Source organism: Asparagus officinalis, chromosome 4 (assembly GCF_001876935.1).
Source record: "Asparagus officinalis chromosome 4, Aspof.V1, whole genome shotgun sequence".
Classification (NCBI taxonomy): domain Eukaryota; kingdom Viridiplantae; phylum Streptophyta; class Magnoliopsida; order Asparagales; family Asparagaceae; genus Asparagus; species Asparagus officinalis.
Window position 1 is genome coordinate 7,559,540 of NC_033797.1, and position 19,741 is coordinate 7,579,280.

At 39.2% G+C, this 19,741-nt stretch overlaps 1 protein-coding gene across 1 annotated transcript; it reads right to left on the minus strand.

Moving 5' to 3' along the window:
• On the minus strand, positions 273-17,988 carry LOC109838132 (receptor-like protein kinase 2). Its single transcript, XM_020406600.1, is given in 7 exon segments — positions 273-925; positions 1,481-3,170; positions 3,172-3,227; positions 15,752-15,955; positions 16,036-16,135; positions 17,476-17,667; positions 17,746-17,988. Coding segments are annotated over 7 exon segments (2,931 nt in total). The 3' UTR covers positions 273-479.

A 19,741-nucleotide genomic window follows, 5' to 3' on the forward strand; every position in this document is an offset into this window, starting at 1 on the left:
ACGACCAGCTCATTATGCAATAGGAGCGGGACACCTCACATGTCCCCCCTGTTGGTCCCATATTTTGGGTTATTGGGGAATTTTTCTGTCATCAAAAAGACGGGATGTAACGAGATCTTTGATGTCGGATCCGTTCACAAGAGGGTAGAGAACCCTTTATTCCTGAGAGATGGGGGATCTACGAATAGTTGAACTTGATCTTAAAATGACATACCAAGCTAATAAACCAACATTACTTGTTTCATCATGAAGGACATAGCCAACAACGAAAATAGACCCTAATCAAAATTACCCTCACTTTTATTCTACCATGTATCTTAACATATCTACTGCAAATACTAACAACAACAACAAAACAAATAACATATCCCCAACCTCCCACCTTTACATACCCCACCACCTCTACAAATTCTAACAAAAACAGACACAACCAGCAACAAAACAGACACAATGACGACAACATCACCCAGCGATAACCATCAAAACGGCAATCTCACCTTGGAAGACGAAGACGAAGAAAAACTACCGTTATTACTACTACCGCCGTTGTTATTATCGTTGACTGATGTCGAAGAGCCTTTAAGAAGAACATCAACCTTTGCGTATTCCTCTCTCTCTGTTCGAATCTCCTTCAACATCGCCGCGACATCCTTCATTGTGGGCCGCTCATCTGGTGTCGGGCTGACACAGAGGAGGGCGACACCGAGAGCTTGAAGCATCTCCTCAATCTCAGATTCTGGCCGGCCATGAAGGCTCGGGTCGAGCACACCTAAACTCACCTTTCTTCGCCTCACCCAGTCAACGACGTGGAGCCCGTCAGGGATCGTGGGGTCAATTGGTTGTTTTCCAGTCAGGACTTCGAGAACTACTACGCCGTAACTGTAGACATCGCTCTTCTCTGTGATTTTCATCATGTATCCATATTCTGCGATATGATATAAAAAAGTTTATGATCAACGATCGTCATTATTTTTATCAAAAAAATAAATAATAAAAATCATCATCATCAGCATCTTATTTTCATCAGAAAGTCAGAATTCTATATGACAAGTCGTGTCTACTGGATAGCAGGTGTCCATAAGAAAATAAAAATCCTAAAATCACCATGTTTGAAGCTACTTAGGGAAGGCAACTCGTGGATAGCCGGTTGAACTGTGGACATAATTCACATAATTCAACGGGCAGTATTCTCTGTAGTCTTTTATCAAGCATAATTGCATGTCAAGGATCATTCTCATGTCGAATTCCCCTAGCCATCATAGTAAAGAATCTACTATAGTTGGGCAATACGAATATCTCAATGTCACAGAAATTGGATTTTTGAGTAGAACATGATGTTGGATACTGCAAAACCTGAAGCCAACAAATCTAACAGTATCCTGAAGTAGTAACGAAACTGAATTTGGATTGCAATTACTTGAGGCGATGAAACTACTACAATACTGACCTTGAACTAGGAAATGCATTAAACTGCACTCACCTGGAGCAATGTAGCCATAAGAACCAGCAACAGTGGTAGAAGACCTCCCAAAATCCCCATCCTCAACAAGCTTAGCAAGCCCAAAATCAGCAATATAAGCTTCAAAATCCAAGCCAATTAGTATATTATTTGCCTTGATATCACGATGAACAATCGGAGGAACACAATCATGATGAAGATAAGCAAGCCCCTGCGCCGCTCCAAGTATAATCTGATACCTCAAATCCCATTCAAGCGAGAACCCATTTCTCTCATGGAGTAGGCCACCAAGACTGCCATTCTCCATATAATCATACATCAACAGCTTGGTACTTTTATTCCAACAACAGCCCAAAAACCTAACTATATTCTTATGTCGAATTGAGCCCAATGTTCGAATTTCAGCAGAGAACGAATCCCTAACTTTGTTACTATTAGCTTCCTCTTTCGTCGTCACCATTGAATTAGTATTAGGCCAGAGTTTTTTAACTGCGATCACATCGCCATTGTCCATGTTCACTCTGTAAACTACCCCTGAACAGCCTTTCCCAATAACATTAGCATCAATAAGACTTCTTACTACTTGCTCAACTGAGAAGTTGAGCTTTTGAAATGGAGTGAATTGCCATGGCCACGACATTTCTCCTCCGAGCTCAGAGTCTTCATCTTCCCTCCCTTTCCGACCTCCAAATCTCTTAGCTCGAATAATCCCAACCATTCCAAGAACCATAGCAACTGTCATTGTGATCAGAAGAGCGATCACTAGCTTAAGCTTATGAATCCTTTTCACTTCGTCTATGGATGCAGATAATGTATGGTTCTCAAAGCAAACATCACCACCGTGAGTACAAAGGCCTTGATTACCATCAAGATCGCCAGCTGATAGTTGCCTGAATAGCTTGTTATCGGGTAAAAATCCAGTGAAGTTGTTGTTAGAGACATTTAGGGTTACAAGATTCTCAAGGGACCCAAGTTGTGTCAGGCTCCCTTCAAGCTTGTTATATGAGAGATCAAGAATCGAGAGCTTGTTGAGTGCTGAAATCTTATCCGGTATTTCGCCAGTGAGCTCATTTCTACTCAAGTTCAGGGCAATGTCGAGCCCTTCAATTCTACACAGTTCATCAGGGATTGTTCCAGAGAGCTGATTGTTACTAAGATCAAGCAACTGAAGGCTAGAACACTCCCCTAGTGATTTCGGTATCGACCCGGTGAACGAATTGCCTCCGAGCACCAATTTGTTCATCGAGACCAATCTCCCGAAGCTTTCGGGTATGGGTCCAGTGAACTGATTGAGCGAAGCATCGAGTATCTGGAGCCCAACTATAGATGAAAGAGAGGCTGGAAGCCCACCGGACAATGTGTTGTTGCTGATATCCACCATCTGCAGCTGAGAGCAGTTCCCAATCGAATCGGGCACCGGCCCGGTTAACCTGTTGCCGGAAAGTTCTAGGAAGTTCAGTCCGGTGAGCCCGCCAATCTCCGGCGGGATTTTCCCGCCAATTCTATTGTCACCAAGCCGCAGCCTGACTAAAGACTTGCTCTCCCCAATCTCAGGCGGCAAAGAGCCAGAAATATCATTAGATAACAACAGCAGCTTCGTTAAGTTCTTAAGCAGGAAAACCCCAGATGGGATGGGACCAGTCAAATGGTTATGAGAAAGATCAAGAGATTGAAGATTCACCAAACGAATCAAAGAATGAAGAATGCCGCCTTTCAATCTGATTCTGCCAGGCAGAGAACACTTTGGAAGATTCTGCAGCCCTCCAATCTCGCGCCGCGAATCAAATACCTATATGCTGATTAGATATCAAGCCTGACAGCTGTCTGAAGGCCTCACCAGGTTTCCAAATACTCCGCCGAATCGAACCGACACGCTGTGCTGTCGCTCTGCCAGCATCAGCTCCTGCAACTGCGGGAGAGACCCCAACCGCCGCCGGGAATCGCTCCGGATATGATACGCCCTTGAGCGACAAATCGATCATACCCTGCACGCGACGACAGGTGCCGAACGGTGGTGGGTATCCGGGCCGACAACGAGTTCTGCACAAGCAGCACCTCTCGAGCCTTCGCAAAGCCCCCCGAGCTCGGCCGGCTAGGGGCCCGGAAAAGCGAGTTCTCGTAGAGGAGAGCGTTGACAACAGACTAGAACAGTTCCGAGCTCGGCGGGTACAGCTCGGTCAGCATTGCGGTTTGTAAAACCGAGGATGGTTCTTGCCAAGATTCTGAGCTTGCCAGCGAGCGCGGGGATCGGGCGGAGATCTGGTGTCGGGAGGCTGAGGACGGAGAGGCGAGCAGCGACGAGATGCGAGCCGGGTATCGGGCCGGCAGAGGTCGACGGTTGCCCCCGGCCCCGTAGAGACTGGAGCAGGGTGAGGTTGCGATGGCGGCGGGAATGGGCCCGCTGAGCCTGTTGTCGTAGAGGAAGCAGGTGGCTGCAGGAGGCGAGGGAGGCGATGGAGGCGGGGACGGGCCCGTCAAGGAGTTGCTGAGCTGATAGGTCCGAGGACGACAGGCGGCGGCAGGGGCCGAGAGGGTCGCGAGGGGGATTTTGGCGGTGAGGTTGCAGCCGGATGGGGTGAGGGAGGAGAGGGGGGGAGGGAGGAGCAGAAGAGGGAGGGGGGGAGGGCGAGGGCGAGGGGAGGGACTGTGCAGGGCCTGACGGGGTGACCCTGCGGAGGCGGGGCCTGCAGGCGACGGTTAGGTCCAGATTGCAAGGGGAGGGGGAGGCGGGCGTCCCAGGTCGGCGGAGGGGAGGGGGAGGAGGAGGAGGCAGGAGTTGAGCAGGGAGAAGAGGGAGAGGACTTCGGTTGGTTGGGGAGAGGGCGGAGGGGAGGGAGGGGAGGGGAGGCAGAGCCGAGGAGAGGTCAGAGGTACTGAAGGTGGCGGGGCTTCCTCGGCATTTTGTAAGCGTTCTATTAAAATTTTCTCGAGAATGTTGCGAAATGGTTTTTTTTGGGTCTCGAAAAAACTCTCTTGCTCTTCGATCTCTACGTTCGCATTGGGTTGGGGGTGGATGTGGAGCTCTATGCTTTCCCTCCCTCCCTCTCCCTCTCCCTCTCCCTTCTTGGGGTTGAAAGCGGAAGAGTTTTCCTCGAGACTTTCGAAGGGTTTCTGCTGATGTTGACGGTGGAAAACTATATATAGGTCGGATTCTGCCCGTGGGTGGCTGGCGATGGAGAAGAGCAGGAAAATGGTACTGGTTGATTTCGCGAAAACCCCCTTTAGCTTTGGTGTGCTTCACAGGACCCCCTGAAGTTTAAACTTCTCCCGACCGATCCTTCGACTCGTCCCGTTTGGCAAAGGGTTAAGGAAGAGGGGTTAAAGAGAAGGATTAATGCACTTAGCATATTCGATAATCTGAAAAACTAAATTATTATCCCGTTAAATAAGTTTTATTTTAGCCCATGTGATCAGTTTTAGTGTTTGGGAATAACAATGATTTTGACTATTTTCTTTATATTTAGAAGGATTAACTCTTAATCCTTCTAAATAAGAGTATTAGTAAACCCCTCATTTTGAGGGGTTAACTCATTTTAATCTCTCTAGAGGGGTTAGCTTAACCCTTCTATATTTTTTATATTTGGCAAATTATGGAGGGTTAACTCACTTTAACTCTTGTAGGCCTTGTTTGGCAAAGGGTTAAAGAAAATGGGTTAAAGAGAAAAATTAATGTACTTAGTCCATTCGATAATCTGAAGGACTAAATTATTAACCTGTTAAATAAGTTTTATTTTAGCCCTTGTGATCAGTTTTAGTGTTTGAGAATAATAACGATTTTGACTATTTTCTTTATAATTAGAATGGTCAACTCTTAATCCTTCTAAATAGGAGTATTAGTAAACCCCTCATTTTGAGGGGTTAACTCATTTTAATCCCTCTAGAGAGGTTAGTTTAACCCTTCTATATTTTTTATGTTTGGCAAATTATGAAGGGTTAACTCACTTTAACCATTGTATAGATTTTTTGTGTTTGGCGGGTTAAGAAGGGGTTAAGTCTCCTTAACCCCTCACTTAACTCTTTGCCAAACGGTACCGTATAGATTTTTTGTGTTTGGAAGGGGTTAAGTCTCCTTAACCCCTCACTTAATCCTTTGCTAAACAGTACCATAGTTAGCAAACTAGAATATCCTCTCAGATATGAGAGGGGCATTGTTGCATGCGAATAGTAAATATCAAACCGTACGTCACAAAAAGGTTTAAACCTTGGAGTTTTTTTTGTAATCATCCCAAACTTTGGTGGCTTTGTGATGTAGAACACACGGCAAACACGTTTATGTTAAAGTGGGACAGTCGTAAGTCCAAATACGGGCCCGGTCGAAGAAAAGAACTTGTTTCGAGGAAACGACCGTAATTTTCAAACCGTACGTCGGAATTGAACCAATTATATATGAAAATCGACTATCTCGACAAGACGGATCCATCCAAACCTATCCTTAAGGGTTTGGTTTGTTTCCTCCGTTTCGCCAAATTCCTTACGGTTTGAGAGATATATGTATTTTTGTCCGTTTTTACTATTTTTAGTAATGCTTTAGGAGTCTGTTTTGATTAAGAAACAAAGCCGATTTAATCTTAGATTTGACCGGTGGATTTTTCTAGTCGTAAGGAGTTTTGTTTAGGAGTTTTAATGTTTTAGGAATTCTTTTACTATTTTTGGTAAGTTAGAGTCCTTGTAGGAGTTTGAGTCCTTGTAAAAGTCTTGTTTCTTTTCAATTTAAGTAGAGTCTTGTAAGCCCTAGGGGCATGACTTTTGATTAATAAAATTTTATTTTTCTTCAATATTTACTTCGTGGATTCGAAGCTTTTCGTGGATTCGAATATTGTCCTTGGTGGATTCCAATGCTACAACTTCCGCGCTGCGTCACTTTGTGAAATCAACCTAATAAGGGGCTGTTTGGTTAGAATTTTTTTCTCTTGAAAGCCTGCCAAAGTGTCACTTTTTGGCAGGCTTTCAGCCCAATTCACCTCTAAAAAAGAAGATTTTGGTTGAAAGCCTGTTAAAAAGTAACATTTTTGGTATTTTTGGCAGGCTTTCAAGAGAAACTTTTCCTTAAAAACAGGGAACCAAACAGCCCTTAGATGTAACTATAAGGAAAACCCATAATAAGATGTCCTGCATTAGATGTCATCGCTAAATGCGCCGGCCGGTCCAAAACCCGATAAGAGATGGTTCATGGGACACATAGGATGGAGGGGTACAGACCTACAAGGACTTGATCGAAAACAACTGAGAAAAATACGTTATGGTTAACTCAGTAGCTGTTATGACTTTTAACATACTTTGAATTCATGTACTTGATCCTAAAAATCTTGAATAAGTTCTTTACTGTTGATGGATAAAATTCTCAACGACCCAGGGGTTAAAGAATTATTTTCCATCAAAAGTGGTTTAAAGTAAAAAATCAAAGCAAATGAAAGGGGTAAAGTAAATTCACCCAAGACAAGGGGAAAAGAAAGAGCGAATGAGCCTCAACTTCTGGGCACTGAGTAGTAGTACTAGTTAGTTCCCACTTGGATTTCTGAAACTTAATTTGCTTAATGCAATTTTTTATACTTTAAACCATATTTTTTTTTATTCTAATAATATTCTAATTTCAAAGTATTGGATCGCGTCACGCGCGGCAGCAGCAGGATAGAGAGACGACACCATGTGTGAGGTTGTTCGCATGCAGAGGGTGGTGGACTTATTATCTCTCTACGTTATTTCTTACGAAATACAACATATAATTTTTTTATATAATGAGATTAATTAATAAGGGAGTCAATTAAAATTAATTATGTGCATGGATTCGCGAGATATAATTTTGTTTATAATGAATTGTCAAATTGGCAAAGATTGTGGGGACATAAAGCATCTGTCGATGGACCTGGGAGTTATAAAGGGAGTAGGTCTTACTCTGGGTTTAAGCGAAGAAGTAAACGAGCTGAGTGTCACTTTGAAATGAGAAGGCACAAGAGATTCTCTAGGATACGGTTGTATATTAGATATCCCATATGCATCAATCTTCACTAACCACAATAATTAGAAGGTCATGAGTTGTTTAGCTCCAAAATTTTTTCATGAATTTTAATAATTCCAAGAAAACCAACTCATATTAATGGTGTGTTTGGGAGTTTACTAAGGGCTTGTTTGGATTGAGGGGAATGAGGGTGAATGGAAGTTAGGGGAACCATTCACCTCCATTCACCTTGTTTGGGAACACTTAGGAGGTGAAGTTAATTCACCTCCATGCACATTGGTTCACCCCCAAATAGTATAAAAATTGTTACCCCCCAAATTAGGGTGTAACCAAGGGGAAAGGAATTCTCTTCCCTTCCCTTCCTTTCCCTTCCCTTCCCTTCACTCAGTTTCCCTTAACTTCCCTTCACCCCCTACGAATCCAAACAGGCCCTAAGGGAAGGGAAGGAAAGGTAAACAACGGGAAGGGAAGGGAAGGGAAGGGAATTGTAATATGTTGTTTGGGAGTTGAGTAAGGTGAATGAAGGTGAAAGGAAGTAAATATATGTAAATTTACATAAATGACTTTAAAACCAAGTAATTTTACCCTCCGTTCCCCTTCCTTCCTCCTCTCTACCCTCCTTAAAAAAACTCCCAAACAAGGTGAAAGTTGTATTTCTCTTCCCCTCCCCCTCTCTACCCTCTATCCAAACAGGGCATAAAGCAATATCTCGAAATTGTTTTTTAAAGAATCTTAGACTCTGAAAGTGGATCTCTCTGTAATCAATGTAGTATCATCCAATAACCCAAGAGCTCTCTAGATAATTATATAAGAAAGTAAGAAGATTTTGGCATATGTTTCAAATGTAATTCATTATCACAATGATTTATGATTGTCAAAGGATCATGTTATTATATCAAAAGTTTAAAGTTATGGTGAATGTTGAGTGTATGATTGTACAGCATGGCATGCCTCTGTTTGTTAAGGACTCTTTCACAGGCCAAATTAAGACCGAACTCACAAAGCGGTTATCATGTTTTTTAATTCACTTTAGAGACTCATGGTCAGTAATAACCGAATCCAGTTTATTCTAATATCATGCTAAAATATTTTGTTAATACATCAAAATTGTAAAGTTGTGAGACTTGAGGATTATGATTTTATAGTATGACATTAAAACTAGGAAGTTTTGAGGGTTATGATTTTATAGTCTAACATGACATTCAATTTTATAAATTTAAATGGAATACATATGGCGAGCTTCTTAGCTAATTCTCCAAGTTCCTTTTTCAAAAATATCTATCATATATAAGCTAACGCCTATGATTTTGTATTGAGTTTTCTTTCTCAAATACAAATCTATTCCTTTATACAAATAGGAGGATCAGAGATTCACTGTTCAATGTTCATGCTACAGTAAATGCTACAGTAGCATTTACTGTAGCATGATTGCTGTAGTTAATAATTACTTAAAAATGTTACTGTAGCGCACGGGTATACTGTAACATCTAAAAGGTACTGTAGCAGAGCGGGATACTGTAGCACTTCCAAAAACTCAAATCATGCATATTAAAAAAAGCGGGATTACTGTAACAAAAAAAAATATCGTGCTTTGCACGGACTGCAAACTAGTACAAAACAAATGGAAAATTATGTCAAGGCACCAAAAGTAATAACTTCATGTGCTGTAATAACTTCATGTATTGTAGCCCCTCTAACTTTTTCCCATGTGATGCAGCCTTTAAATTGAAAATCTATGTGATGCCCTTCTTTAGCAGTTTATTCCTTGTCAACTAAGTATGATTTAAATTGAACTTAACATGAACCGAATTGGACTTAATATGAAACAAACTGGACTTAACATGAATCAATTTGGACTTAACATATAATCCATCACACTTAATATTCAACAAATTAGACTTATTATTCAACACAATACACTTAACATACAATCCCTAGGACTTATTATTCAACCCGATAGACTTAGTATACAAGCCATTGGACTTCATTGCCAACTCATTAGACTTAATGTTTCACCTTGGATTTGAACTTAACATAAAAATCATATTTAGCCGGCATTTCTTTAAATTTTCATCTTTCCATGATGTTCAAACAGAAATTACGAATTTTATTAAAGTTAACACACGAGCTTCTCGTCCTCCTCCTCCAACACCGTCTCCTCTGCCTCGTTCTTCGCATTCAGTGTCGGAGATCAATATGTTATTTGACGGATCCTCCAACGAGAACTTCGACGAATTCGAGAGTTTCGCTATTGCCATTGTCGTTGCCGACCGAATTTGGGCTTATTTTACTTTTGAGGGAAAAGAAAGAAAGAGCGGGGAAAATTAGTGAGAGAAAAAATGAATAATATTGAGTTTTTTCTATGTAATATATACCCCTTGGATCAACAACATGACCGGAGCGTGCACCTAAGTTCGGTGATGACGGAGGGGGATGTCGGTGTCTGAGTGAAAAAGGAGGAAGAGGGGGAGAGGATCGGAAGGAGACGTGTTAGAAAAAATGGGGAATGATAAGGCATGAGTATTAGATTTAGAGAGAAAAGAATGGAAGAGATAAAAACACTTTGAGATTTTTTTTTATTTTTTTCTATGCTTAATTGGCAAGAAATAATTGCTAAAAAAAGCTATAGTACATAGATCTCCAATTTACAAGCTGACAGACCATGAAGTTGACACAATTTCCCCCGAAACAAAACAAACTTTTCAGCCTTTTAAGCCCCGTTTTCTTAGATGGCTTTTGTTGGGCTCTGCTATCGTTCTCAACGGAAATACTAATTTATTAATAAATACCCCTCAACAACCCTTAAACTGAAGCTGCTGTCCTTTTCTCTATTTTCAGATGGTAGCCATTTATTATCTTTGTTCCTATTTGAGGTTGCATTGGCTTCTGACGGAGGAGCTCTCCATGAATGAACACACCCGGGCTTTGTTATGTCCTTTTGTGGTCAAACCATTGTCGGGTTGGAGAACGGGTGACGTGTGCACAAAAGTACGTGCATGGTGGGGTCTACTCGCCCTCGCTTTGATATTCTGCTCTTTTGGTGCGTCGGATTGGGCCCACTTATAGTCCCCGCTCGTAGCTTGAACAGTGACAACTCAGTGTGCATGGAACTCGTGTTGATGCAATTTGCAAGGCTCTTCCCCACGTGTGAGGGAGGCTTAGGGCTCTTCCCCACGCGCGTGAGAGGACACATAATTTGTTGAGGATAGTTTCTAAGCTGTAGGCTGCGTTTGTTAATCACCTAGAAATTGAATTGAGGCAGGATCAATCATGACCGTATTATTATATAAACTAGTTTAGAGTTGGAATCAAATAGGTGCTGATTAAAAACTAAATTGGTTTTAAGGCCTATTTTTTAAGTCTAAAAAGAACCGTGTTAGAACTGGTCCAGCTTTTATAAATCACAAATTAATTCAAAATTAGGTTAGGTTCGGTTCGGTTCAGTCTTGACCTAAATTTAAGAGTTTGCCAAACAAACTCTTAGGATCGTCATCATTATTCATAGTTGATATGGTGTAATTACGCAGAAAGCGCTGCATATATACAAAAATTAATTACTGTTTGGATTATTTATGGTAAAAATTGTGTTTTTTTTAAATTACAGATGCAAAAGAGATAGGGATATCTACAGATATATTAGCATTCAAATTGCCCTTATTGATGATCCTAATTCACTGTGTTAATCTTGTATTGCATTTGCTTATATATCTCCATTTCCCTGCATCTGAATTGCTCGATTGACGGTCTTGATTCTCTGTGTTAACCTTGTATCAACGTGATATCCGTTCTTAAATTCAAGGACTTGGAGATAGTAGCTGATGCAGTAATAAATATTTTTCGATGCACCATTGATGCAAATAGATCGAAATCACCAATAGCCCATAAATATCCTGACGAGAAACTGACATGAAATTTAAAACAAGTAGAGAAAAATTGCATAATATGAGGCCTAAATCCCTATTACACTCTGGAAGAATTACATAGTTGATGAATAAATAAGCTTATATTTTACAAATTCTCATCAACTTATCCTATAAATATCGTTTCACTTATTTCCAAATGTCCCGGCAATAAAAGTATTTTACTCTACATCAAACTCAATGCGGTATAGTTTAAATCAAAATCTTTAATATGTTATTCTTAAAAAAAAGTCATATATTCAAGTTGGGCATCTGTTGTTTAGTCTTTGTTACTAAAAATAACATAAATCGTCCATAATTCTGCTCAATTTGAAAACTTTTGTTTTCCACATTTTTCATGAGAAAATGTGGAAGTGTAATTACTTTTTTATATCATATAGGCATGGGGTCACATAATTCTCTCTTCAAATTGTAAACTTAATTTTTATTCGAGTGGTGTTAGGGGCACACCACCCACCACAACCCTAACCACACTCCCCCCTCTCAATGCTACAGTAAACCAGGCCCCACATGAGATTTTAAAAAATTTAAAATCCCATGTGGGGCCCAGTTTACTGTAGCATTGAGAGGGGGGAGTGTGGTTGAGGTTGTGGTGGGTGGTGTGCCTCTAACATTATTATTTTTATTCAAAATCAGAATTCAACTAGCCAATACATTAAATCCATATCCACCCAACTTACACGCATCACTAGATCATACACCATGTTAGCATCAATTCACAACCATTGACATTAAAAACGTTAGTAGCTAATTTATTTTTCACCCATCCTCTGCACAAAATGCATGTGCCCTCTCTGCACTAATCTTCTTTAAATTGAAAAGCTAGCTAGTACTAATTAAATAAACTAATCCAATGTTTTACTGAGATTAAAGCCAAAGGATAGCAATCACTGTCCAAAGTTTAAACTTTAAACTTTAGACCTGTATTCACCTCAATCTCGAGGCTAAAACCCACATGGTGCTGAGGCAATTGTTAGTGGATTCCACTCCCTAGCCTCACTCAATCTCTACATCCCCTTTGTTCTTTAATGAATAGGGATCAATTGATTTGGATTCTCTTGGTAAGAGTTAAATAGTAAGAAGAGCTTCTTACTTTTTTTTTTTATCACGGTCATTTAAAAAAATAAATTTAATTCGTAAAAAAAAAATGAAAATGATTATATATCTACAAGAGAGCGTAGCGAGAGCTACATTTCAAATTTGAAGAATAAATTATAGACAATCTCACTCATTTACACATTCGGAGCAAATGTCATATATCAACTAGTTTATTAGCACCTATCAGTCCTTAAGACAGGAATTAGAGAGAGATGATCGAGGGATGATAAATGTTAACGAACATGTTAAGAGATCAATAGGGGCTAGTGAAGGTATGAATTTAGAAAGATTATCTACAACTTACCCCAAATTAAATCATTAACACACTAAAAAATTTATCAAAAATATTGACAAAACCTCTATTATAGATAACCCAAATTCACCTTTGACATATACATCGTAATTTTTTTTTAGTATATTAGTATTAATTTGTAGACTAGCATTGTCATTATAGAAGATTATTCAAGGCTTTAGACCTAGTTAGTGGTATAAAAAGAGCAAGGACTACAGATCACTAGTCCTTGTTTCAAGGGTCGTGCCCTCGGGACTCTCACACCAACAGAATCTAGCCACGTTTTCACTGCCCCTTGCCCCATTTCACTAATCATTTTTTTACAAGTGACCTATACTTAGAGATATAAAAACAAAAAAACTAATTTAGCAAAGTTTTAAAATGATCTTGTCAGATGACCAAGTACAAACTTAGTTCCATTGAGAAATGAAATTTAGGTGGCTTGGATCATTCAAAAACCAAGAAGAACTCATTAAGAAGAGATATATTAATGCAGTGATCTTAATATATATAGTCACAAAAAAAAAATGAGACAAGTAATCAATAAAAGGTTATGTATATGAGAATATTTATTTGGTAAAATAAACCGTTGGTAAATAGAATAAAAGGATCCGTGTATTTTGACGTGACTAGCGAAACATGTCTTATTAGAGCATCTCCAACAGCTTCCCCATTTCTCACTTTTGGAGAATTTAGTTAGTTTTTTGGTCCAACAGATTCCCCATCTCATTCCCCAAAATAGGGATGGAGGAGAAAAAATGGGGAAGCTTCCCTAAATCTGCAGCATTCTCCAAATTTTTGGAGGAAAAAAAATGGGGAAGCTTCCCTAAATCTGCAGCATTCTCCAAATTTTTGGAGGAAAAAATGGATTCTTCAAAATGAGGAAGCTGTTGGAGTTGGTGTAAAAATAATTTGGAGAATATGACTTTTGATTTCTCATTTTGGAGAAAATTTTAGAGAAGCTGTTGGAGATGCCCTAATAGCCCGTAGAGCAAAAATAAGAAATTCCATTTCAATTAATTATTTGGTAACCCTCGTTCAATTTGTGAGTAATTACGAAAAATAAAATAAAGTACTAAATTCACCCAATAAATAATTGTTTCCAATTTAAACTGATTCATTTACGACATTTGTTTAGGGGGTGTTTGTTTCAAATCCCAAAAATTTATGGATATGGATTTCACATGGGATTTGAAATCCATAAATTTTTTGGTGGGTTTTGGGATCTCTAAAATGTTGTTTGTTACACCCAAATTTTAGGATATGTAATACCATAACTTATAATATTTTGTTTGTTTCAAACTTGAATTGTAGCATTACATATTTTAGAATTTGAAATCTAGAGTTGTAGCAAACAAAATTTAGGATCCTCAAAATAGTGATTGGTGAACATAAGAATTTCTGGTGAGCTTACCCCCAATAAAAACAAATGAACTTGTATTTACCCTTCAAGCAAGTCCAGAACAAAAGATGAAACTGAAACTCAAACATAAGCCGAATCAAAGCATGGTCTCATATATATGTTAGCTCAGTCAAAGTCACCAGCACAACCACGTCCAACAACAAATGATGTAGGTGAATAACGTCACCAAGCCATCTTTTGTAGCAAGCACAACCTCGTTCAGCAACAATGCAAAGCAACAAATGATGTAGGAGAATAAAGTCACCAGCACAACCACGTCCAACAACTCCCAACTTGATTTCCAGCTAGGAGAATAAAGTCACCAGCACAACCACGTCCAGCAACTCCCAACAGCAGCCACAAAGAGGAGAAAAACAAGCTCAAAAACAATCTCAGTGCTCAAATAACCAAGGCCGCAACAAACGAAGGCTGCAACAAACCAAGAAATGACCAAGGCTACAAGCAGGCCGCAACAAACGAAGGCTGCAACAAACCAAGAAATGACCAAGGCTACAAGCAAACCCACAAGCAAGAAGCTCAGATAAACAAAACTACAGCAAACCAACAAATGACCAAGAATGCAATTAAACCCACAAGCAAACCCACAAAGCATGGATTGCCTCATATAACCAAATCCAATCTTTTTCACCCAAAAGCAACCAAAAAATGACCCAAATGATGGAGGAGAATAACATCAAAACCAAAAAATCTTTTTCACCCAAAAGCAACCAAAAAATGACCCAAATGATGGAGGAGAATAACATCAAAACCAAAAAAATAGACTGCAACAAACGTAGCAACCCAAAAACCTCCAGCAACAAAATCCATTTGCAACCAAGTTTAAAGCACAAGCTCACAAGCAAACCCACAAGCACAATGCAAAGCAACAAGTGATGTAGGAGCATAAAGTCACCAGCACAACCAAGCTCAAATAAACAAGCTCAGTGCTCAAATAACCAAGGACAGTGCTCAAATAAACAAGCTAAAAAACAAGGACAGTGCTCAAATAACCCAAATCCAATCTTTTTCACCCAAAAGCAACCAAAAATTGACCCAAATCCAATGTATAACCAAGGTAGGGGCTCAGATATAGGTAAAAAATAAAAAAAAATGGATTGCCTCATCTAACAATGAAATTACAATGTAGATTGCAATTACATGGATGGATTGTCTCACCTAACATTGTAAATACAATGTAGGTTGCAATGGCATCCTAGATTGCCCTACCTAAACATTATAAAATCATTGTAGATTGCATTCTCATAATAGGACTATCATCATTGCCCAAATTGAAAAGTACCTAATAGCCATACCAATACATAACGTGCAATGTAGGTTGCTATCAAGTATCATATTCATCCATAATAATAATTGGTGAATATAAGTATTTTTGGTGAGCTTAAACCCCATAAAAAACAAATACAGTTGTATTTACCCTTCAAGCAAGCACACAACAATAGATGAAACTTTGAGACTGAAACATAATCTGGCCCAAAGCATGGTCTCATATAGATGTTAGCTCAGTCAAAGTCACCAGCACAACCACGTCCAGCAACAAATGATGGAGGAGAATAACATCAAAACCAAAAAAAATAGACTGCAACAAACGTAGCAACCCAGTGACCTCCAGCAACAAAATCAGTGACCTCCAGCAACAAAATCCATTTGCAACCAAGTTTAAAGCACAAGCTCACAAGAAAACCCACAAGCACAATGCAAAGCAACAAATTATGTAGGAGCATAAAGTCACCAGCACAACCACGTCCAACAACTCCCAACAAATGACCAGTCAGGAGAATAAAGTCACCAGCACAACCACATCCAGCAACTCCCAACAGCAGCCACAAATTTATCAAAAACAAGCTCAAAAACAAGCTCAGTGATCAAATAACCAAGGCCGCAACAAACCAAGGCTGCAACAAACCAAGAAATGACCAAGGCTACAAGCAAACCCACAAGCAAGCAGCTCAAATAAACAAAGCTGCAGCAAACCAACAGATGACCAAGCCTGCAATTAAACCCACAAGCAAACCCACAAAGCATGGATTGCCTCATATAACCAAATCCAATGTGAAACTAAAACTGAAACTGCAACAATAGAAAACAAACCAGCTCACAAGCTCACAAGCAAACCCACAAGCACAATGCAAAGCAACAAGTGATGTAGGAGCATAAAGTCACCAGCACAACCAAGCTCAAATAAACAAGGACAGTGCTCAAATAACCAAGGACAGTGCTCAAATAAACAAGCTAAAAAACAAGGACAGTGCTCAAATAACCCAAATCCAATCTTTTTCACCCAAAAGCAACCAAAAATTGACCCAAATCCAATGTATAACCAAGGTAGGGGCTCAGATATAGGTAAAAAATAAAAAAAATGGATTGCCTCATCTAACAATGAAATTACAATGTAGATTGCAATTACATGGATGGATTGCCTCACCTAACATTGTAAATACAATGTAGGTTGCAATGGCATCCTAGATTGCCCTACCTAAACATTATAAAATCATTGTAGATTGCATTCTCATAATAGGACTATCATCATTGCCCAAATTGAAAAGTACCTAATAGCCATACCAATACATAACGTGCAATGTAGGTTGCTATCAAGTATCATATTCATCCATAATTTGCATCAAGTATCATAAGATATGGATACATAAACCTGCAAAAGAACCCAAATTATAATGAGATACCATCATCTTCTTGTGTTTCTTATAAAACACCAAGTATCTTAAGGATAAAAATAAGAGTGACGGTGGGAAAGAACAAAACATTATGCTAATATTACTATATACATGTTCAGCATACATAATTAGTTTCTGGATCCATAAGTGTTCAGATTACAATCACAAATTAGTGGAATATGCAATGAGCTTACAAAATCAGTTGTGTATTATGTCAAGTTTGCAAAAGTAGTGAAATATGAAGTATTTTAAAAGACAAACCCAAATTATGACCTCCTAGAATCCTTGCTCGTGGATAATCTTCTCTATGAATAGCTTTTGAGAATTTTTTATTTTGATGATCAACCTCCTAGATTCGGATTCATGATCATACAAGTAATCAAGCACTTTGTCCAATGTATCCTCGGGAAACTCATTGGAATGCGCCATTAGAGCATTGGCCATTGTCTCACTCCAATGTATAATGCGTTGATGTTGAATTGAGTATGACATGGACTCTATGAATTCGCGCGTGAGAGACTCATCCTCTTTGGCCTTGCTACTTTTCTTTTTTATGATGTGATGTACCACTTGAAGCATGAGATACCCCACTTGATTTTTTCATTTTTTGGGTTTGAGGGTTGTTGAAGTCATTATGTGAGGTAAAGGACACATCAACCTCATTATCACTAAGATCGACATGCTCCTCGTCAGCTATTAAAACATGTTGTTTAGAGCCTAGCTTTTCAGTCATATCTTTGGTGAGATCACCCTTTGCTTGGTCATCTCCCGCGATGCAACACAAGTTATCATAGTGAATGAGAGGAGTGTTCAGATACTCCTTCAACCTAGAGCTATTGCATTTTTTGTCCTGTATAATGGAATATTATATAATCAGTATAGTAATATAATAGGATTTTTGGTTTTTTAAATTAGGATAAATATTTACCTGTATCCACCTATCAAAACAATCTGGATCCATGGTGACTATCTTAGTTTCTGGATGATAACTAGCCCCACTCATGTTCATGATAGTGCGCATATCAAAATATTTACCCTTCAAGCACTTGACATGATTCATGACTTGCTCCTTCGTGTATTCAGTCAAGCACTTTCTGTTGACCTCTTCTGCAGCTCTTCGATATGCAAGCACTTTAAAATTTTTGTCAACTTTGAGACCATCCTTTGCCATTTGAGCAAGAAAGGGGATTAACACATCGTCATGCTCTGAAGTCCATTTAGCATTAGGCACACCTCTTGTATTCTCTTTTTGATTCAAGACTTTTGGTTGCATTTTCCCTTAGCATTTGCCTTCTTCTTGCGTTTGCATGGTGAGGTAGCCTCATCTTCTAGATCAATTGAAAGTGGTCTCTTTAAAGAATGAGCCTCACCGGAGTAGGTTCCGGGTGAAGTATTCATAATTGGGTGGCCACTGTTAAGCATATTCATAAATGACATAGGTTGTTGAGTCATAAATGAGTAGCCCCTATCATAGGGATTGTAAGATGGATAAGGTGGAGGAGGGAATGGTAGTGTAGTGGGTGGTGTAGGACCCAGAAAGTATGGATAAGGGGGTGTTGTAGGTGTTCTAGGTGAAGGAGTATCCTTGCATTTATCACTGTCATCAAAGTCTCCCATGCCTGATTGCTACAAATTAGAACATACAAATATCAAAAGTTAAACCTTATGTTAGTACAATAACAATTAGCAACAAATGAAAATACAATTCATAAAGAGAGTATACAATAATCTGCCCACATTTCAATTCATAAAGAGAGAATACATTAATCTTACCACAAAATTCAAACCTTATAGTCTAAAATAATATAAGTTGGTACATATAACTTAAATTACATCCCAATCTCGGTTGTGTCCCCACCACGATATTTATTACAATAATCATGCCACATTTCAACTGCAATTTGATCCCTCTTTAACCTCCACTCATTTCTTGAATCTCTTTCCTCTCTTTGTGTCATAGTTTGACTAAAGTCAACCACACCATCTTCATCCTCATTAGCTATTTCGCCAACATCATCTTCAATGAAATTTTCCTCATGCAACAACTCATCTCCCGGATCTTCTATGGCGATGTAGTTATGAAGTATAGTACATGCAATAACTATATCAACTTGAGTTGAAAAGGGGTAATGTGGCTTCGCAGATAGGATTTTAAAACGATTTTTCAATACCCCAAAAGTTGATTCAATTTTAGACCTTAGAGATGAGTGTCTTAAATTGAACAACTCTTGTCTATTATTGATTGACCTACCCTTGTGTTCGTTTAAATGATAACGCACTCCTCGATATGGGGAGATAAAGCCAGGCATAGTAGTGTAGCCCGCATCACACAAATAATATTTTCCTACAATTACCAAAAATATATTTAGTAAACTTACAAGCTCACAAGCAAACCCACAAGCACAATGCAAAGCAACAAATGATGTAGGAGCATAAAGTCACCAGCACAACCACGTCCAACAACTCCCAACAAATGACCAGCCAGGAGAATAAAGTCACCAGCACAACCACGTCCAGCAACTCCCAACAGCAGCCACAAAGACATAAAAAACAAGCTCAAAAACAAGCTAAAAAACAAGCTCAGTGCTCAAATAACCAAGGCCGCAACAAACCAAGGCTGCAACAAACCAAGAAATGACCAAGGCTACAAGCAAACCCACAAGCAAGCAGCTCAAATAAACAAAGCTGCAGCAAACCAACAGATGACCAAGCCTGCAATTAAACCCACAAGCAAACCCACAAAGCATGGATTGCCTCATATAACCAAAGCCAATCTGAAACTAAAACTGAAACTGCAACAATAGAAAACAAACCAGCTCACAAGCTCACAAGCAACCAAGCTCAATGACAAACCTAAACTGAAAAACCAAACCTCACAAATGTGCATTAAAAACAAGCTAAAAAACAAGGACAGTGCTCAAATA